Source organism: Mercenaria mercenaria, chromosome 6, assembly GCF_021730395.1.
Source record: "Mercenaria mercenaria strain notata chromosome 6, MADL_Memer_1, whole genome shotgun sequence".
Taxonomy (NCBI): Eukaryota; Metazoa; Mollusca; class Bivalvia; order Venerida; family Veneridae; genus Mercenaria; species Mercenaria mercenaria.
Window position 1 is genome coordinate 36,970,817 of NC_069366.1, and position 22,979 is coordinate 36,993,795.

Consider the following 22,979-nt stretch of genomic DNA (forward strand, 5'->3'; position numbering starts at 1 on the left):
ACAGTACTTATTCACTGGGGACATATAATATTTTAAACCGGAACTTCCGCTTGGGATAAGTCATTACACAGATTAAAACGAAAACAAACATGTCTTCGTTTTCGGACAGCAATCTCGCTAAGAAATTAAACGAATTAAATGGCACACAGCAAAGTATACAGACGCTATCTCTGTGGCTGATCCATCACAGAAAGCATTCCAAAACGATTGTACAAGTTTGGCTTCGAGAACTGAAGAAAGGTAAGAGAAAATTTTGATCAAGTTTTTGAACAGCTGGTACTGTGTAGGAAGGGAAATAACTAAGGTAAATATAAGCATATGGCATGGTAAAAAGTTGAAAATTAATTCAGTTAATCGATTTACTTCGATGGAAGTCAATTTAACGTAGTTAATACATTACAGGCGGTTCTTTTACCATAGAAAACAAATAATTGCGTACAAACTTCCAATTAATCGCATGGTTAATCAGCAATTTTTTTATAAAACATTGTTTTTTATGCTCGAACATGTTGACAATTAAACGCAAAGTGTCAAAGACGTAATGAATTGATTTGAATATGTATTTCTAGTTTACACAGTTTACTTTCAGTTTTATTCGAGTGAGATACTGTTCACCGAGTTGATGACTCAGTGTTAATAATAAACTCTTCATACAAGATATAACCAAAAATCGGTGGGTTAGATCTACAGCATCGGCTTGAATTTTGAAAACAACTTATTTCAGAATTTTGTAATGAAACAATAACCACTGTATGGGAAAAGATCTAACTAAGAAAATGAATGGTCGCATCAATGTTTTTATCTAGAAACATGAAAATTACAGCCACCTTTCGAATCATTCAATAGCATTGAGGTAGGAAAAGTCTTCCCACTTCTCCCTAAAGTCTTCCCACTTCTCCCTAAATCAGCTGTGGGCGGACATAGGTGTTGTAAGCTGTTTCTTTTACTTTTCTCTTGTTTGTTTTGACATTTCTTTTGATGAAGCTAAGTATTATTTGCTTTCAATGTGATGTTATCAATATGTTTTGACCAACTGAGATCTTTACATAGTGCGATGCCCAGGTATTTAGCAGCTTCTGTAGTTTTTAGTGCTATATTATCATTATTATGGAGTGTATAATTGTAGGTGATAGGTTTTTTCTTTCGAGTAATCCTCAATACCTCACACTTATCCAGATTGAACTCCATTGACCAGTGCTTTTCCCAGGCTTCTAGGGAATGGAGATCATTTTGTAGGGATTGGGAGTCAAGGGAGGATTTAACCATCAGATAGGCAAAAGTGTCATCTGCAAAAAGTCTTGACTTACTTTTGATGGACTCTGTGAGGTCTTTAAGTAGGCTAGGAAGAGACAAGGGCCAATAACTGATCCTTGTGGAACCCCAGAAAGATCAGGAAGTTCATCTAAGGTGAAGCCATCCACAACTACTCCCCAGTCGGGTCACACATTAAACCGGAATACACCTAAAAACCGGAATACACCGGAATACACTTCACATAACCGGAATACACCTGTATTTTTTAAGTTAAAGGTATTTTTGAAGGGTTTTTGATATAATTCAATCATATATATCATAAATAATTAACATACGAAAGGAATATAAAATACGTTTACGCAAAATGATTTTATACGAGAATGAAGTTCGGCGACCGCGTTTATACGAGATTTGGATTTGGCGAGCGCACGGGAAGTTTCCATAACATAAATGCTCTCTATTTTAGTATTCTCTTAAATAAACACTTTTTATCATTTTTTGTAAGTTGTAGAACCATGTTCAATCAGATTAAATATGAATGAATATTTGAGAGAAGTTTATTAAAAGTTAATTCTGTATACGAGATTATAACTTTACGATCTTACTGAAATGTTTTACGCTTATGTCGCTATGACTAGATACCGGAATATTGATTATTAGAATTTATTTAATTGTTTCTTCAAATAATAAGAAAATAATTTAAGACAAAAAATATCAATATTCGATTTTAAATGAATCATAAACAAAATACGGGTCCCGACATAAACCGCGCGGATTGGAAAGGGCTTAATATGATCGGAAAGGGCATGTCACATGTTTATTATTGAAACTTATTTAATTGTTTCTTCATATTTCATTTAACAAATAAAAAAGAAAATAAACTATGAATGATAAAATAGCATTTTTTGATTTTTAAAAGAATTATAGACAAAATACGAGTGGCATAAACCGCGCTGATCGGAAAGGACATAACAATGTTTTAATATTTTATTTTTAACATGATCGGAAAGGGCATGTCACATGTTTATAATTGGAAATTATTTAATTGTTTCTTCATATTTCGCATTTCGTTTAACAAATAAAAAAGAAAATTAATTAAGAAAAAATATCAATATTCAATTTTTAAATGAATTATACACAAAACACATGTCAGTGCATAAACCGCGCTGATTGGAAAGAACCGGCCGTATGTTTATAATTGGAACTAATTGAATTATTTCTTCATGTTTAATTTGATAATTTAAGAAGAAAATAAATTACAAAAAATCAGTTTTCAAAAGAATTATATTATGTTTAATATATAAATATAAAAACGTTTACTGCGCTTATTTCTAAAGCACAATTAAGATCCTATGAATATATGCAGCGTAACAAACACTTGCCTCTGATTAGTCCTGATAGAGTTTGATTGGATTATCACACCTATTGATTATATCAATTAATCAGTATATTTGTAAGCACACATATGCGACATGTGACAAATAATGTCTGACGAGGTAAGTGGCTAAGTGCAGTTAAATATGATAAGCTTTTGTTTAATTTCATACTTGTCGTTATAATTGCAAATTGAAAAATTAAAGAAAAACAGGTACATTCAGTATAATTTTTTATTTTTCATGTACTTTAACGTGTCAATACTAATTCAATGTTTTGCTAAAACAGCGATGTATTGTAGATTTAAACATTTTCATTCCTCCTTCCTTCTCTCCAGGATGCACTAAGTCTCGATCATAATGTCTCGGGTATCGTAGTCGTTTTCCTGTATCAACATAGTCTTCCTATAAATACTTTTTCAGTGTTTCATTTACAGAATTCCTTATTTTGTTAAAATCAGTTTTATTAATTCCAGTTCACTCCGGAAATTTAGGAAGTGTTTTTACGTCGTAACTTTACCAAAATTCAGAAATTACATCGTGAACGTCAACAAACTTATTATTTGGATTGACTGGAATTTACCCGGGAATCGTAAAGATACAAAACATCATGCCGGTAATTTTCCATTCGACGAGCACGTGCGACCTATCGTAATATCTAATTTACATCGCTCGACGTTACTTTTGTTAATCAACACGTACAAAAAATGCGCGTAGTGTATTCATTTTTTTAATATTATCGCTTCAAGTTTTCAACACCACTTAAGAAGTAATACAGTTTGAATTCTGTAATGATTTTAATAAGATATCGACATTAATGTAGGGAAAATTCTATAAAAACGGTCGAATTTTCACATAATTATTTGTAAAACTTCAAACAGCACGATCTTAATTACTTATTTCTTTCTAAAAGTAAATAAATAGTACATACTATGGCCATAAAATTCAGACTTTTGACCAGAAAGTACAAAGAACAGAATAAAAAAATCTTAAATAATGAAAAAGCGGCAGCAATTTAAATAAATGGAGTAAAACGATTTTTGGCAAACAGATTTCTGTTAGCGTATGTGACCTCGTGAACATAAATAGAAATGTGGTTTTAAATAAAGCAATACGATGTCATTGCGGATTTAAATGCATCTTTGTACATGTATATTTTTGTAAATTAATTATTTATTTTAGATATGATTGATTTCTATCATAAACCCTAAAAATACGATTTATTTAAAAATATGGGTCACATTAGAGAATTTTAGGGCATGGAAATTCATTTACGAATACGCAAATTTCCAGTGCCTTCGCCGATTTTCAAACGTAATGCGCAAAAGTATTTTAATTTCATTTTGGAAATTAATTATTTATGATATATATTTTTGAATTCAGTCATAAACCACTTCAGAAATAGCATATGTTGAAGAAATACGGGAGTATTTCGGTTATGGTAATTTCCCGCGCGGTCGCCGAATTTCAATCTCTTATAAAATCGTTTTGCGTGAACGTATTGTATTTTCCTTTGGTATGTTGATTATTTATGATATATATGATTGAATTATATCAAAAAACCTTCAAAAATACCTTTAATTAAAAAAAATACAGGTGTATTCCGGTTATAGAAAGTGTATTCCGGTGTATTCCGGTTTTTAGGTGGATTCCGGTTTAATGTGTGACCGCCCCAGTCCTTGAGAAATGAATCAGTCCACTGGGATGCTAATGGTTGGACCCCCAGCGTATTACCGATAAGCTTATGAATCATTTTATGGTATTTAAAGGCTTTACTGAAGTCCATGATGATGACATCAGTCTGTTGGCCATTCTCAAGATTGTCAAATACCTCTTGTGTGAAACTTTTAAGTTGTGTTTCACAGCTATGCTTTGACCTGAAGCCATGTTGATACTGGCTAAGGAGATCTTTTCTGTCAAAGTGGGACATGATATTTGAAGCAAGAACATGTTCCATTAATTTAGAGGCAGTACATATATGGATATGGGCCTGTCTATTGTTACAACCTTGGATTTTGGACCTTTCTTGTAAACAGGTGCAACGATTGCTCTCTTCCAGTCTTTTGATACTTGACCTGTTACTAATGGAAACATGTGTTAATATCTCGTTTTCAGAATGTCTCCAACCCAAGTGAGAGCTTTTCATAAAAAAATGTTTACAAAAATACGTAGTTTAGCAACTTTATGACGACTCGTTGTATCTTTCTCCTAGCAGTTATAAATGGAAGTGGATAGAGGACAAAATAACAATTAATGAGCACAATCCAGGTGTAAAATACAAAAAAGCATAAGTTTATTATAGGTAGGTGGGCCGGTGGTCTAGTGGTAACACGCTTGACTGTCAGTCCAGAGGTCCGGGGTTCAAATCCCGGTCCAGGCACTGGAAATTTCAGAGATGCTCTTGAGTGTCCCACCTGCTTCATGTGTATCGGTGCTATACACCGGGCACGTTAAAGAACCAGACTGTCTATTCGCAAAGAGCTAGGCTAAGTCAGCCGGACAAGTCTGTATCTAAAAAGGCTTTCTCTCTATCTCTTCTGGGGGGGCTTTATCTCACTCTGTCCCTCTGGTCAGATCGCTCTATGTCTGTAGTAGTAGAGGATGAAGTTCGTGCCCTGTGTGGCTGCGTTTGCTGTATGTAAAGTGCCTTTGAACATGTTTATCATGAAAAGGGCGCTATATAAATCTGGTATACCGGTAATAATAATAATATAATAATTATCTTAATCCTTCAGTCCCGAGAATAACATGATTTTTTTATAAAAGCTTCCATTAAGGTCAAGGTCACTTATTGACTTCATTCAGATATTGAGCTGTATTCGTAAAAGTTTTATGTCAAGGTTCTCAATTTCACAGTATCTTCTTACTCATCAAACCTTACATGGGGACTGGTCAAGACCAGAGGTGATAACTTGCCCATACAACTCCTAAAAGGTTTTTCCATGTTCGTTGCTTTTTATATTTGAAAAACGGGACGTATTATGGGAACACCCCAGGTGGGCGGGCAGGCAGGCGGGCGGCGTCCACAGACTTTTTCCGGAGCACATCTTCATGCATGGAGGTAACTTGGCACAATTGTTCACCATTATGAGATGGAGTGTCATGTGCAAGAACCAGGTCCCTAGGTCTATTTATTTATTTGGGTTTTACGGCGCACCAACACAGTATAGGTTAAGGCCAAGGTCACACTTTGAGGTCAAAGGTCGATTTCAAGAATAACTTTGACGGAGCATATCTTCTTCATGCATGGAGGAATTTTGATGTAACTTGGCACAATTGTTCACCATCATGAGATGGAATGTTGTGCATAAGAATCAGGTCACTAGTTTAGAATTACTCCCCTTTTTTGTTACTTTTATTACTGGTCGTAGGGAAAAAATGAGACCACTTTTCTGTAGTACAACATGCATGTTACATCCAATTTTGATGTGTATTTTGATCTATCTCTACCTGGTAAGGATTTTTGTGTGGACTTAGAATTTATTTTTTTTTTTGATTTTTTTAAAGATTAACTACCCTTAGTCGTTGCTATAAATAACTTATATTGTAACTTTTTTATATTTGACCATAGGGAAAAACCAAGACCACTTTTCTGTGGTACAACATCAATGTAACTTTCAAATTTTATCTCTACCTGGTAAGAAATATTTTTGTGGACTTAGAAAAACAAAAGAATTAAATAATTACTACACAACCACAGAATTAAAAATCCATTTGCAAATACAGGTGCTAGTGTAAAGAAATTTGCTATGATGGGTGAATATTGTGACATTCTGGCACTCTTGTTTAGTGTCTTGTTTTTTGAATTCCCAAGTAACCCCCATTTGTCCTCTTTTAAACATTTTCTTTCATTGCCTTTATTGTTATTTAGTATCTCAACTCATTTGATGACAGTGGTGTATTATAGAGGAGTCTCTTACTGATGGTATAGGTATATATTTAGATAGAGGAGTCTCTTACTGGTGGTATAGGTATATATTTAGATAGAGGAGTCTCTTACTGGTGGTATAGGAATATATTTAGATAGAGGAGTCTCTTACTGGTGGTATAGGAATATATTTAGATAGAGGAGTCTCTTACTGGTGGTATAGGTATATATTTAGATAGAGGAGTCTCTTACTGGTGGTATAGGAATATATTTAGATAGAGGAGTCTCTTACTGATGGTATAGGTATATATTTAGATAGAGGAGTCTCTTACTGATGGTATAGGTATATATTTAGATAGAGGAGTCTCTTACTGGTGGTATAGGTATATATTTAGATAGAGGAGTCTCTTACTGGTGGGTATTTAGAAAAATTCTATTTAAAGAAAAAGTAGGGAGTCTCTTACTGGTGGTATAGGAATATATTTAGATAGAGGAGTCTCTTACTGGTGGTATAGGTATATATTTAGATAGAGGAGTCTCTTACTGATGGTATAGGTATATATTTAGATAGAGGAGTCTCTTACTGATGGTATAGGTATATATTTAGATAGAGGAGTCTCTTACTGGTGGTATAGGTATATATTTAGATAGAGGAGTCTCTTACTGATGGTCTAGGTATATATTTAGATAGAGGAGTCTCTTACTGATGGTCTAGGAATATATTTAGATAGAGGAGTCTCTTACTGATGGTATAGGTATATATTTAGATAATTGAGACAAATCTATGCTTTATACCTACATGTATTCTGTCTATTTTACAGTAACTCCGCCACGACGACTCATCTACATTTATCTCGCCAATGATGTCATACAGAACAGTAAAAAGAAAGGACCTGAATTTACACATGATTTTGGGACAGTTATGGCAGAAGCGTTTACCACAGGATACAAGTAAAACAGTTTTGCTAGTCAACTCTTCCCTTTCCTGTATCACAATGCATATGATGTTGCAAAATATATTTTTATTAGTGAATTGTAGTACTGTATTTAGTAGTTTTTCATGATATCTAAAAGAAATATCTATGATTTTGTATGAAGTGAAATTCTCATAAAAACATAGAGCAAAATCTCGATTATCAGTGAAAATAGTTAATGCTTACTTTATTTAATAAAAAATGTTATTTCTGTTGTTTATTAATCACCTACCTGTGTTTCACTGGAGGGGATTTGTGGACTGTCCTTCTGTCTGTCAGTCACACAAAGCTTGGTCCTGTCTTAACTCTTAAATGTACAAGATATTTTTCATGAAAAGGGTACATGGATAGGGTGATGAACTGAATAATATGCACAATTTTTTATTGCAAAAATTGTGGTTTATATGGCAACAAATAGGCCAAAGTATGACCAAAAAAAGTAGCAAAGTTGGATCCTGCAGTTTCTAAAAGTCAAAGTTTTTTTTACATGAATTTCAGTAAAATGGTAGGAGACAATATGGAGAACATACACATTCTTTTATTTTACAACATACACATTGTTTTATTTTCTGCATTTGTACATGTATCTGTTTGTCCATCTATCTGCCCAGTCACTGTGGATTCTGTCATAACTAAAAGTATAATTAAACCCAAAAGCAGTATGTTGCTGACTTCAAATCACTTGCCCCTCACTTGCCTCACTCGGGGCGTTGAATTCTTCATGTGAGGAAGCCATCCAGCTGGCTTACGGAAGGTCGGTGGTTCTACCCAGGTGCCCGCTCGTGATGAAATAATGCACGGAGGGACACCTGGGGTCTTCCTCCACCATCAAAGCTGGAAAGTCGCCATATGACCTATAATTGTGTCGGTGCAACGTTAAACCAAACAAAAAAAAAACAAAAGCAGCATACAGATATTTTTAATTTGTCCCTATATCTGTCTGTTGGACCATCTGTCAGTCACAAAAGATTATTTCCTTTGTTAATTTTCATAGTACAGAAAACTTATAGATATTATGTTAATAGTAGAATATGCAGATTTTCAGATAAATTTCAGTTTTAAAAAATGTGGTTTCTATGGCAGTAGGGCAATATTCTTGTTATTCCTATTGTTTGCATACCTATGTTTTTACTGTTGTCTTTTCACAGGGATGCTGGAGAAAAGCAGAGAGGATCTCTTGACAGAATTCTCAACATTTGGGAAGACCGCGGTGTATATACGAAAGACTTTATGAAGAATCTCAGGCAGGGAATAGGTATAATAGTCTTACTGCAGTATATACAATTGAGCCGCACCATGAGAAAACTAACATAGTGCACTTGCAACCAGCATGGATCCAGACCAGCTTGCGCATCCGTGCAGTCTGGTCCGGATCCATGCTGTTCCCTAACGGTTTCTCTAATTGCAATAGGCTTTGAAAGCGAACAGCATGGATCCTGACCAGACTGCGTGGATGCTCAGGCTGGTCTGGATCCATGTTGGTCGCAAATGCACTATGTTGGTTTTCTCATGGGGCGACTCAGTTATCTTATTGACAGTCTTATTGCAGAATATATGATTCCCTGATACTGCAGAAATAGAATACATTCAAACTACTTGGAAGATAGAAACTTGTTTGCTGCAATGGGACTGGATAGACTGATTTTTAGCTCCACAATTGGAAGAACTAGGAGGGCTGTTGTACTCGTCCAGGCATCATCTTTGACAGCGTTCAGTTTCAGTTTATCTTCTCAACTATTGACCTTTCTATCATCAAATTCCGTATAAGGATTTGTCTTGGTAAAAGACAGATTTTATGACTTGGTTAAACATCAGGTACCCCAGAGGACAAGGTCACTGAGGTCAGATATTGTAATTATGATAAGTTTTGCTCATACACCCTCCCCTCCTAACAAAAAATATAATTCGAACATTTGTCTTACTTAGGCCAGAGTTTTTTTATCTTTCGTTTTACGGGAGCGCCGGTCCTAAATATTGCTAAAGTGGAATAAAATTAAAATTCATTTTCCCGAGTTTTATTTTATTTTTTCCGCCGGTCGGCTGTTTACAGCCCCAAAGAAAATAAAATTAGTGTATTCACCTGGACGTAATTTCCGGAAGGGAGTTTAACGCGTGCAAAAATATCGTGTTTTGCGCACTTTTATCGGCATTAACGGGGTGTAAAATTCACTCGCCTGCTCACATTGGCGAGTTAAGTCTGATTAGGAGAGTGGACCTCGCTTTTGTACTCGGACGATCGGGCCGAGTGGTTTTTTAAAGTCCTTACTTTACCAAAATTCAGAAATTACATCTACAAAACGTCAACAAACTTTGAGATGGTTTCAGTCGCTACCCGGATTGACTGGAATTTACCCGGGGAATCGTAAAGATATCAAAACGTCATGCCGGTAATTTTCCGTTCCACAAGCGTGTTGACCTTAGTATCGTAACATTAATTTACATCGCCCACGTACACAAAAACCGTGCATAGTGCATTCATTATTTAATATTTTCGCTTCAAGTTTTCAACACCCTTGAGAGATAATACTTTTTGATTTCTATATGATTTAATAAGATATCGACAGAAATGTAGGCAAAATTCTAAAAAAAACGGTTCGAATTTTCATATAATCATTTGTAAAAAAATCAAGCAGCGCGATTTTAGTTACTTATTTTTCTAAAAGTAAAAAAAATGAGGGAATACTATGGGCTTAAAATTCAGACTTTTGACCAAAAAGTACAAAAAACAGAATAAAAAAAATTTTAAAATAATGAAAAAGCGGTTGCGATTACAATACTGGAGTAAGACGATTTTTGGGCAAACAGATTCTGTTAGTGCGGCAGAATAGGTACGTGGCCCTCGTGAACGTAAGTAGAAATGCGATTTTAAAATAAAGCAATGTGATGTCACTGCGGGTTTTAATAAGTTTTAAATGAATCTTTGTACATGTATTTTTTGACCAACAATTTAAAAGTTTTTTTTGGTAAACAATAATGTAAATTCCTCGGGGGCCCAAATAGGTCACAGAGGTAGGATATCTACTATAGTATAGACTATAGTAACTATCGTTTGAGACATTTACCTTTTATACGGGATATAGCACATTCGCTTTTGATAACAAATTAAAGAAGAAATTTTTTATTGATTTCTATTTCTCAGCAATTTTAAGAACCGATGTGGTACGATCAGACAGTGATACATGTACATGGCGCGAAAACATGACGTAATGCCATGACAATCTCAAGCAAAAATACCGCTTTGATCTCCGCTTCAGATGTCAAGATACTGACACACTTCTTTAAGCTCTTAGAGGGGGTTTGTAAATTGATCATGAAAACAAGGTCAACATTACTTAGTTATCACTGAATAATTACCCATAATCTTTAACGTTTTTTTCTCTCTCTTTCTACACGGGTGGATGACGAGATTGTGTCCAAAATTTTTTAGACAACTTTTCAAAATATATATTTTTCGGGAAATAATACTATTGTACATAATACTCATTTCATAAAGTGACAATATTAAAAGTATTAAATTGTCTTAAAAAATTGTCTTACTCACATTTTGTTTTCAATAGATTCAACTTACAAGTTTGCCATAGAAAGGTAATACAATTCAAAGGTGCTTTGACATTAAATTTTATTCAAAACATTAATTAGTTGTTGTAGAACAAATAAATGTTTGTAACAGCGATTTTTTTTACATTTTATTTCAATGGTGACCCCTCACACTTTACACAGGCTTGGGACTGTCTGGCATAAAGCAGCTGGTAGTGTTGGCAAAATCTCAGGGCAGATGGTCCATTTCTTTTGTAACTTCAATAGAATTCATAAGTGTATAAGAATAATAAAGAATACTTTTATTGGAGACAATATTTTGACAAAAAGTGATGCAACTTCAGTACTTGAACTTAGTGTAGTATAAAAAGGTGCAAATTACAGAAACAACTTCAGTACTTGAACTAAGTGTATTATAAAAAGGTTGCAAATGAGTTAAAAAGAGGTAAATTTTCAGATTACTTTTTGCTAGATTATCTTTCGTTTTTCATCACTGAAAAAAAAAATCTTGCCCTCTGCACTGCGACTGTTATTCAAAGTTTTAAATATTTTTTTTTGCTGATAAATCCAGTATATTATGAGCTGGCATAAACTGTAAAGTTAGCTTGTTTTAAAGATGATATTGGTGGAAAGATACAAAAAAGTAAATATTATGTATAAAAAGCAGAAGATGCAAGCAAACCAAACCCCCAAAACTACTATACTACTAAGCCACTTTATACCAGACGTGTTTAGTCTACTTGTTGTCACTGAAATTTCTGTGGCTGTTGTAAAGATAAATAATTTTTGTCTTCCACTTAAATTAAGTAAAACAAGCTTCTGAATTTTAAAGAATTTCCAGTGTGAGTTACAGTGCTGAAGCAGTTTATTCACAAGTATGCATGAAACTTTTATTTTAATGTTCATCCAGATAAATGGCTTTAATTGTCTTAAAAAATAAAACAAAAATACATCACAAAAATTAAATACTGGAACAAAACACAAGTAAACAAAACTTGAAACGATAGTTCATCAAAATAAAAAAAAACTTAAAAAATTCTATTTTATTTTTATTTTTTCCGAGATGCTGACTTTCAAGCTTCTATTTTTATTTTATTCCCTCCTCCCCCTGCTCATTTTTCAAAAATCTCCCGTAAAACGAAAGATAAAAAAACTCTGGCCTAAGACTCCACCCTTGCATTACACCCCTTACCCATTCCTAGTTCTGTCATTTCACTTCTTTATTGGCAAACATTTTCAATAATTCAAGTGTGCTATCTGTTACAGTTCTTGTGAAAGAAACTGTTATTAACTGTAAAGATAGTACATGCAGGTATATTTGCTTTGTAGTTTTTAGCTCGACTATTCGAAGAATAGTCTAGCTATTCTACTCACCTTGGCGTCAGCGTCGGCGTCACACCTTGGTTAAGTTTTTGCATGCAAGTACATACAGCTATCATTTAAAGGCATATAGCTTTGAAACTTATTTATTCTTTTTCTAGGTCAATTACCAACCTCACTGGGTCAAGTTCCATAACTCTAACATGTATTTTGAGCAAATTATGCCCCCTTTTGGACTTAGAAAATTCTGGTTAAAGTTTTACATGCAAGTTACTATCTCCAAAACTAATGTAGATATTGAATTGAAACTTCACATGTGCCTTCGGGGTTGTAAAACTAGTTGATAGCACCAAGTCCCATAACTCTGACCTTCATTTTGGCCAAATTATGCCCCCTTTTGGAATTAGAAAATTTTGGTTAAAGTTTTGCGTGCAAGTACATACAGCTATTACTAAAAGGCATATAGATTTTAAACTTATTTTTTCTTTTTCTAGATCAATTACCTACCTCACTGGGTCAAGTCCCATAACTCTGACATGTATTTTGGCCAAATTATGTCCCCTTTTGGACTTAGAAAATTCTGGTTAAAGTTTTGCATGCAAGTACATACAGCTATTACTAAAAGGCATATAGATTTGAAACTTATTTTTTCTTTTTCTAGATCAATTACCTACCTCACTGGGTCAAGTCCCATAACTCTGACATGTATTTTGGCCAAATTATGTCCCCTTTTGGACTTAGAAAATTCTGGTTAAAGTTTTGCGTGCAAGTACATACAGCTATTACTAAAAGGCATATAGATTTGAAACTTATTTTTTTTCTTTTTCTAGATCAATTACCTACCTCACTGGGTCAAGTCCCATAACTCTGACATGTATTTTGGCCAAATTATGTCCCCTTTTGGACTTAGAAAATTCTGGTTAAAGTTTTGCGTGCAAGTACATACAGCTATTACTGAAAGGCATGTAGATTTGAAACTTATTTTTAGCTCGACTATTCGAAGAATAGTCTAGCTATTCTACTCACCCTGGCGTCGGCGTCGGCGTCGGCGTCACACCTTGGTTAAGTTTTTGCATGCAAGTACATACAGCTATCATTTAAAGGCATATAGCTTTGAAACTTATTTATTCTTTTTCTAGGTCAATTACCAACCTCACTGGGTCAAGTTCCATAACTCTAACATGTATTTTGAGCAAATTATGCCCCCTTTTGGACTTAGAAAATTCTGGTTAAAGTTTTACATGCAAGTTACTATCTCCAAAACTAATGCAGATATGAATTGAAACTTCACATGTGTCTTCGGGGTTATAAAACTAGTTGATAGCACCAAGTCCCATAACTCTGACCTTCATTTGGCCAAATTATGCCCCCTTTTGTACTTAGAAAATTTTGGTTAAAGTTTTGCGTGCAAGTACATACAGCTATTACTAAAGGGCATATAGATTTGAAACTTATTTTTTCTTTTTCTAGATCAATTACCTACCTCACTGGGTCAAGTCCCATAACTCTGACATGTATTTTGGCCAAATTATGCCCCCTTTTGGACTTAGAAAATTCTGGTTAAAGTTTTGCGTGCAAGTACATACAGCTATTACTAAAAGGCATATTGATTTGAAACTTATTTTTTCTTTTTCTAGATCAATTACCTACCTCATTGGGTCAAGTCCCATAACTCTGACATGTATTTGGAGCAACTTATGCCCCCTTTTGGACTTAGAAAATCCTGGTTAAAGTTTTGCGTGCAAGTACATACAGCTATTAGTAAAAGGCATATTGATTTGAAACTTATTTTTTCTTTTTCTAGATCAATTATCTACCTCACTGGGTCAAGTCCCACAACTCTGATATGTATTTTGAGCAAATTATGCCCCCTTTTGGACTTAGAAAATCCTGGTTAAAGTTTTACATGCAAGTTACTATCTCCAAAACTACTGCAGATATTAGATTGAAACTTCACATGTGTCTTCGGGGTTATAAAACTAGTTGATAGAATCAAGTCCCATAACTCTGACATGTATTTTGGGCAAATTATGCCCCCTTTTGGACTTAGAATATCCTGGTTAAAGTTTTGCGTGCAAGTACATACAGCTATTACCAAAAGGCATATAGTTTTGAAACTTATTTATTCTTTTTCTAGGTCAGTTACCAACCTCACTGGGTCAAGTTCCATAACTCTTAACATGTATTTGAGCAAATTATGCCCCCTTTTGGACTTAGAAAATTCTGGTTAAAGTTTACATGCAAGTTACTATCTCCAAAACTAATGCAGATATGGAATTGAAACTTCACATGTTTCTTCGGGATTATTAAACTAGTTGATAGCATCAAGTCCCATAACTCTGATATGCATTTTGGTCAAATTATGTCCCATTTCGAACTTAAAACTCTTTCGATATTTAACATTTTGGGTAATTATTTCCTGCTTCTGTGACAATATTTCGAATAGTCGAGCTTGGCTGTCTTACGGACAGCTCTTGTTTAGCTCACCTGTCACAAAGTGACAAGGTGAGCTTTTGTGATCGCGCGGTGTCCGTCGTCCGTCGTCCGTGCGTCAGTGCGTCCGTGCGTCCGTAAACTTTTGCTTGTGACCACTCTAGAGGTCACATTTTTTGTGGGATCTTTATGAAAGTTGGTCAGAATGTTCATCTTGATGATATCTAGGTCAAGTTCGAAACTGGGTCACGTGCGGTCAAAAACTAGGTCAGTAGGTCTAAAAATAGAAAAACCTTGTGACCTCTCTAGGGGCCATATATTTCATAAGATCTTCATGAAAATTGGTCAGAATGTTCACCTTGATAATATCTAGGTCAAGTTCGAAAGTGGGTCACGTGGCCTCAAAAACTAGGTCAGAAGGTCAAATAATAGAAAAACCTTGTGACCTCTCTAGAGGCCATATTTTTCATGGAATCTATATGAAAGTTGGTCTGAATGTTCATCTTGATGATATCTAGGTTAAGTTCGAAAGTGGGTCACGTGCGGTCAAAAACTAGGTCAGTAGGTCTAAAAATAGAAAAATCTTGTGACCTCTCTAGAGGCCATACTTGTAAATGGATCTTCATAAAAATTGGTCAGAATGTTCACCTTGATGATATCTAGGTCAAGTTCGAAACTGGGTCACGTGCGGTGAAAAACTAGGTCAGTACGTCTAAAAATAGAAAAACCTTATGACCTCTCTAGAGGCCATATATTTTATGAGATCTTCATGAAAATTGGTCAGAATGTTCATCTTGATGATATCTAGGTTAAGTTCGAAAGTGGGTCACGTGCCATCAAAAACTAGGTCAGTAGGTCAAATAATAGAAAAACCTTGTGACCTCTCTAGAGGCCATATTTTTCATGGGATCTGTATGAAAGCTGGTCTGAATGTTCATCTTGATGATATCTAGGTCAAGTTTGAAACAGGGTCATGTGCGGTAAAAAACTAGGTCAGTAGGTCTAAAAATAGAAAAACCTTGTGACCCCTCTAGAGGCCATACTTGTGAATGGATCTCCATAAAAATTAGTCAGAATGTTCATCTTGATGATATCTAGGTCGAGTTCGAAAGTGGGTCACGTGCCATCAAAAAGTAGGTCAGTAGGTCAAATAATGAAAAAACGTGACCTCTCTAGAGGCCATTTTTTTCATGGGATCTGTATGAAAGTTGGTCTGAATGTTTATCTTGATGATATATAGGTCAAGTTTGAAACTGGGTCAACTGTGATCAAAAAGTAGGTCAGTAGGTCTTAAAATAGAAAAACCTTGTGACCTCTCTAGAGGCCATACCCTTGAATGGATCTTCATGAAAATTGGTCAGAATGTTCACCTTGATGATATCTAGGTCAAGTTTGAAACTGGGTCACATGCCGTAAAAAACTAGGTCAGTAGGTCAAATAATAAAAAAACCTTGTGACCTCTCTAGAGGCCATACTTTTCATGGGATCTGTATGAAAGTTGGTCTGAATGTTCATCTTGATGATATCTAGGTCAGGTTTGAAACTGGGTCAACTGCGGTCAAAAACTAGGCCATTAGGTCTAAAATTAGAAAAATCTTTTGACCTCTCTAGAGGCCATATTTTTCAATGGATCTTCATGAAAATTGATCTGAATGTTCACCTTGATGATATCTAGGTCAGTTTCGAAACTGGGTCACATGCGGTCAAAAACTAGGCCAGTAGGTATAAAAATAGAAAAACGTTGTGACCTCTCTAGAAGCCATATTTTTCATGAGATCTTCATGAAAATTAGTGAGAATGTTCACCTTGATGATATCTAGATAAAGTTCAAAACAGGGTCACGTACCTTCGAAAACTAGGTCAATAGGTCAAATAATAGAAAAACCTTGTGACCTCTCTAGAGACCATATTTTTCAGTGGATCTTCATGAAAATTGGTCAGAATTTTTATCTTGATAATATCTAGGTCAAGTTCAAAACTGGGCCAGATGAGCTCAAAAACTAGGTCACTATGTCAAATAATAGAAAAAACGACGTCATACTCAAAACTGGGTCATGTGGGAAGAGGTGAGCGATTCAGGACCATCATGGTCCTCTTGTTCTTTTTCTAGATCAATTACCTACCTCACTGGGTCAAGTCCCATAACTCTGACATGTATTTTGGGCAAATTATGCCCCCTTTTGGACTTAGAAAATCCTGGTTAAAGTTTTACATGCAAGTAACTATCTCCAAAACTACTACAGATATTAAATTGAAACTTCACACGTGTCTTCGGGGTTATAAAACTAGTTGATAGCACCAAGTCCCATAACTCTGACATGTATTTTGGGCAAATTATGCCCCCTTTTGGACTTAGAAAATCCTGGTTAAAGTTTTGCGTGCAAGTACATACAGCTATTACCAAAAGGCATATAGCTTTGAAACCTATTTATTCTTTTTCTAGGTCAATTACCAACCTCAATGGGTCAAGTTCCATAACTCTTAACATGTATTTTGAGTAAATTATTCCCCCTTTTGGACTTAGAAAATTCTGGTTAAAGTTTTACATGCAAGTTACTATCCCCAAAACTAATGCAGATATTGAATTGAAACTTAACATGTTTCTTTGGGGTTATAAAACTAGTTGATAACATCAAGTCCCATAACTCTAATATGTATTTTGGTTAAATTATGTCCCCTTTCTAACTTAAAACTCTTTTGATATTTCACATTTTGGGTAATAATTTCCTGCTTCTGTGACAATATTTCGAATAGTCGAGCTTGGCTGTCTTATGGACAGCTCTTGTTGTATTTATAGGTTTACTGCATGTTTCTAGATGAAATGTTGTCTGGTATTTATGGGTATTGAAACACGCATGCATTCCTTTTCAAAGCCATTATTACAGTGTTTAGTATGGCAATAGTGCAGTTTGAGATTTGAACCTGTAAAAAGAATTTATCATGTTAGATGCAAGTGCATAGAAAGACTTTAATAACACCACTGGAATGAATATAACAGTAACTAAATTATGTGCTCTTTTTTTCATCAAGAAAGTTTAAATCATTTAAAATGTTGTTTTTTTGCGCAGAATGTATGTTATGGCATGTGTTTGTTTTACAGCAAGTGGACAGACAGCTACACATACTGCACACATAAAAGATGTATTCAAGGAGGACATATTAGCACCTAGAAAGGAACCGAATCCTAAAGAGGTGGCCCCAAAGGAGGTGATTCCACGTAAGAGGAGAAGAAAAGATGAACCAGAACAGACATCATTGAAACAAGAGCTGGATGCAATGAAGCATGATGAGCTAGCCACCCATGATGTATGTATTTTTCAGTCTATGAAATTCAGACATTTTACGGCTTAGTTTGATTTCATATTTGTCATATGCTGTATGGTGTAATGAAATTACTCGATTTTACTCTTAAAAAGAAAAAACGGCTTAATTACTTGAAATGTCTTGGTGAAATAGTGTCCTTCTTATTATGTTCTTTTAAGCTGTAGTGAATTTTAAACCAAGCATATTGCCTGTGAAAAGCATCTCTATATGTGTAACATTTCAAAATTGAAACATTGTCATTCAGATATTAGGAATTATTTACATGGTTAATAGTGTTAACACTGCAGAAATAAGGAAGTTTGTTACAATGACAAGAAATTTATGAAAATATTGTATTACAATGCAGTGGCTAACTTTTATAAATCTTTTTTTTTCTCAACAGAATGAGTCGTTGATAAAGCGTCTCTCAGCATTGGAGAACTCGGCATCGTGTGATGCAGCTATCAGGGAAAAGATTGCAAAGTTACCACCGGAAGTCTCGGATATATCACAGTTGGCTAAACTGCATGGTAAGTTACCACCGGAGGTCTCGGATATATCACGGTTGGCTAAACTGCATGGTAAGTTACCACCGGGGGTCTCGGATATATCACGGTTGGCTAAACTGCATGGTAAGTTACCACCGGGGTCTCGGATATATCACGGTTGGCTAAACTGCATGGTAAGTTACCACCGGGGGTCTCGGATATATCACGGTTGGCTAAAACTGCATGGTAAGTTACCACCGGGGGTCTCGGATATATCACGATTGGCTAAACTGCATGGTAAGTTACCACCGGGGGTCTCGGATATATCACGGTTGGCTAAACTGCATGGTAAGTTACCACCGGGGGTCTCGGATATATCACGGTTGGCTAAACTGCATGGTAAGTTACCACCGGGGGTCTCGGATATATCACAGTTGGCTAAACTGCATGGTTCCAGGTAAGTTACCACCGGAGGTCTCAGATATATCACAGTTAGCTAAACTGCATGGTACCCGGTAAGTTACCACCGGAGGTCTCAGCTATATCGCAGTTAGCTAAACTGCATGGTAAGTTACCACCGGAGGTCTCAGCTATATCACAGTTAGCTAAACTGCATGGTAAGTTACCACCGGAGGTCTCAGATATATCACAGTTAGCTAAACTGCATGGTAAGTTACCACTGGAGTTCACAGATATACATTGTATCACAGTTAGCTAAACTGCATGGTAAGTTAGCTCAATACCCATTGTAGCATTGTTTGTGGGGGAATCATTTTCGTGGGTTTCATGATTTAGTTGGTCTATAAATTTAAATTTTAATGAAAAAGATCCTGTTTATTTCATCTTAAACTTTGAACTCCACAAATTTGTGTTTGCAGAAATAGATGTTTATGCTGAAACCATGAAATGTTTCATTACCACAGAAATGAAATAATTTTCATATATTTTCACAGAAATAAAATTTCAAGGTAATTTACCTTATAAGCCACTGATACTGTAAAATCATTTAGTTTTGTGAGCATGAAACTTTGTGGTTTGTGCCAAAAATGGCTTTACCATGGGAATATGAATTCATGGGTTTTATCTTCTGAACATAAAATTTGTTGGAGTTAAATGTGTTGGTTGGGATTGTCTCAACCAAAAAGTCCAAGAAAATTATTCTCCCATGACTATCAATGATTTCATAATGTATCACAGTCAAACAGACTTTATCACTAGTTATAGGAACTATTTCAAATACCATGTTTTTATAGTATGCTTATATACACAGAGGATGTACATACATTTTATTTATGTACTTTAGAGCAAAGTGCTCGTACAGAAAGTTTAGCAATATGTTCTGTACTGTATAAACATTCTCTATTACAGATAAGGATTCTGCCCGCCGTCTTTCAAACACAGTAGACAATGCCTGTGTTCTGCTCACAGACTATAACAGAAGACTGGCAGAAGAGTTAGAGGAGAGGAAAGGTGTGGCAAAATTGTTACGGGCTTTCATAAATACACAGACTGAACAGCTAGGTCATGCTGAAAAACGTCTACAGGTAAAATAATAAGATTGTGGAAAGTCATTTTCACTTGTGAAAGTATTGTTAATTCATCGAACAAATATAGATATTTACATTGAAATAACAAAAATGTGATTATGTGGAGGTAATTGCAGAAATAGATTCATGATACTATCTGTAGATTAGATACATTGTTTCCTCTTGAAGTAATGGAGGATTCTACATAAGAGCATGCAGGTAGAAAATTAGGTCTATTTTAAGTAAATAAAAATAAGGGGTTGGCGGGATGTGGGGGGTGGGCGGAAGTATTTTTTTAAATGAAATGTTTAGGGAATAATTGTCTCAGTTACAGTATCCTGAGTTGCAGATTTAGTCAAAATTTCATCAACAAGAAACAAAAACTAAACAATTTCTGCTGAAATTTTCTATGGTGCACTTATATTGTCACATTTTACATAATTTGGTGACATATTTTTATAAGAAATTCGGATCAATATCTGACTGTTACTTTTTTAAGCTGTTGTTGATCATGACCTTTGCTGTGTCCAATGTGTACTTATTATCTTTACCACATTTTATCTATTTTTTTTTCATCGTACTAATTGGAGATAAGATATGGAAAACATCATTCTTTTTAATCAATACTTTGTACTGTAGTATCAGAAATACTCATTTGTATCTTGTTGTTAGTGTTTGACATAAAAGGAAAAGAAATCTGTCAGTATATTGACATTCTATACTTATGAAGCTTCTGCATGTAGCTATAAAATAACCTGTGAAATTTATTTGCTGTTAAAGGACCTGAGTAAACTACATCACCTGTGTGACAGTGTCGCCTGTTTAACAGTCTCAACCAGTATAACAATGTCACTTGTGTAACAGTGTTACCTGTATAACTGTGTTACCAGTGTTGCACTGTCCCCTGTGTAACAGTTTCATACGGTGGAACAGTGTTTTCATTGTAACAGTCTTGACACTTGTACAGTGTTACCTATGTAGCAACATCACCTGAGTAACAGTGTCACCTTTGTAACAGTGTCATCTGTGTAACAATCTCAACCAGTGTAACAGTGTCTGATTACATTATTTACCAGGTTTTCAAACTGTATCTGAGATAATGTAAGGCTGCAGTTGGTTGTTTTCTGTGATCATGTTCAAAGTTGCTGTCCCTGAAAATATTCTGTACTGTCTAGATAAATACAAGTTGAAAACTTGTTTATTCCGTGGATTGTCCACATGTCTTTTGTTTTGTCTTTTATCAGTGTTTATTTTTATTTTTTTAGGAGTACAAGAACAAACTAGCAAAGGTGAATGTGGTCAGACATGAATTAAAGTCGCATATTCAGAACTTACCAGATATTTCACGACTACCAGACCCATTAGCTGGCCTTGCACCTCTACCCAAAGTCAACGACCTCTTCGGACATTGATGGTGAGAAACCTTATTGGTCACTTGTTATATATAATTTCCCCTCTTGTAAAAGTCGAAATAGCAAATATAAAAAATATTATATGGTACAAGATAAATTTTGTCCAAGGAATATTAAATTTTTTAGTAACATTATTGAAATGCAGAAACAGGGTCAAGTTCCAACTAACGTAACTTTTTACAAATTTATGTTTGACTGATGACTTTGTTAAACAAGGGCTAAATATATATACTTTTTATTCGATACCTTTCAGATACAGCAGAGCAGTAGAGTACAAAGATGCAATACTTGAAGTGCTGAATTTGCCATATTTTATCAAGGGAGATAAGCATGCTAGTCATCTATGGAGAGATTATCTTGTGAATTATCTCCCATTAACAAGAAATCAACATTCCTGTATCGGTGGATTTTCAGCAAAATCAAAAACATAAAATGTTGATACTCAAAGAAATTTGCACAGTTTGCAACTTTCATAAAGCACACTGCATATTATTTGTGAAATTTAAGTGTTATTTGTTTTTGATAGATGTTATGAATATAAACTGATCGAAATTTGATTTAGTGTCATCAGAATAATTATATTATTTCACACCTGTTTATGACATTAAACATTAAAATTGACCATATTATTCCACTTGAGCTGGGTGAGCTATTAGTTCTAGGGTTATTCAGTTATCTTAGATACATGAGCTTGTCAGATTGCCAGCCGACTTTGTCAGTAGTATCATTACAACATTGTTTGTCAGAAAAGTGTGTCACATTGTCACCAAATATTGTCAGGAGAATTTTTACAACAATCTTGTCAGAATTATTCATAAATAATGATGTCTATTTCTATATCAGAAAGATCCCTCTGGTCTAAAATTTCAAGATACCCAGTTCACATCTTTCACTTATATAGTTTATTTTTAGGTACTAACTTCATATGTAGAAAATCAGCTTGAAATGAAATTTATTTGACTAAATGTATGAACTAACTGTTTTGTCATAGCTATATCATATACAACAGTCATTTGTTAAAAAACTTCCATTTGTTTTAATATGGTATTAATACACATTTATACTATGCATTGCTATGCTTGTATTAGATGTGTACTGTTTCAAGCCTAATACACAGTACTGGTCATACCAGCAAACAGTTTAGGTCATGTTTACATATATTCTGTGAAAGAATTGTTCATATTTTCAAATACGACTATGAGTCTAATATCTCTTTAACAAGCCATTAAGGAATATTTGACTTTAACTAATGTGAAATGCAGGTAATTTTTTAAGTCAGTTTCAGTGTATAAAATGATTGAGAAATAATCAAAGCTTATTTAAACAGTTTAACCAGCTAAGAGTGGTTACATTCACCAACTTCAGTTGAGTTAGGGTTATAGTCATATTGTGTTGACATGATGAAGCCTGTCCAGATTGTCCATGGAAGGTTGGTATATCTACCCAATGACCCTCCTGTGCCTTAAATTATGTAAGGACATGCACTTGGGA

At 34.8% G+C, this 22,979-nt stretch overlaps 1 protein-coding gene across 2 annotated transcripts; it reads left to right on the forward strand.

Moving 5' to 3' along the window:
• The first annotated feature begins 52 nt into the window (after window positions 1-52).
• On the forward strand, window positions 53-22,109 carry LOC123549084 (regulation of nuclear pre-mRNA domain-containing protein 1B-like). Of its 2 annotated transcripts, XM_053545638.1 has the most exons (9): window positions 54-240; window positions 7,317-7,446; window positions 8,618-8,724; window positions 17,860-18,065; window positions 18,466-18,558; window positions 19,185-19,218; window positions 19,919-20,094; window positions 21,342-21,490; window positions 21,742-22,109. In XM_053545638.1, exons 1-8 carry the CDS (start codon window positions 90-92, stop codon window positions 21,486-21,488), a joined length of 1,044 nt encoding a protein of 347 aa, XP_053401613.1. In that variant the 5' UTR covers window positions 54-89; the 3' UTR covers window positions 21,489-21,490; window positions 21,742-22,109. The 2 variants fall into 2 exon arrangements, with proteins under 2 accessions (XP_045192820.1, XP_053401613.1); XM_045336885.2 differs by lacking the exon at window positions 19,185-19,218 and having other exon boundaries at window positions 53-240; window positions 18,466-18,592.
• Window positions 22,110-22,979: the final 870 nt, after the last annotated feature.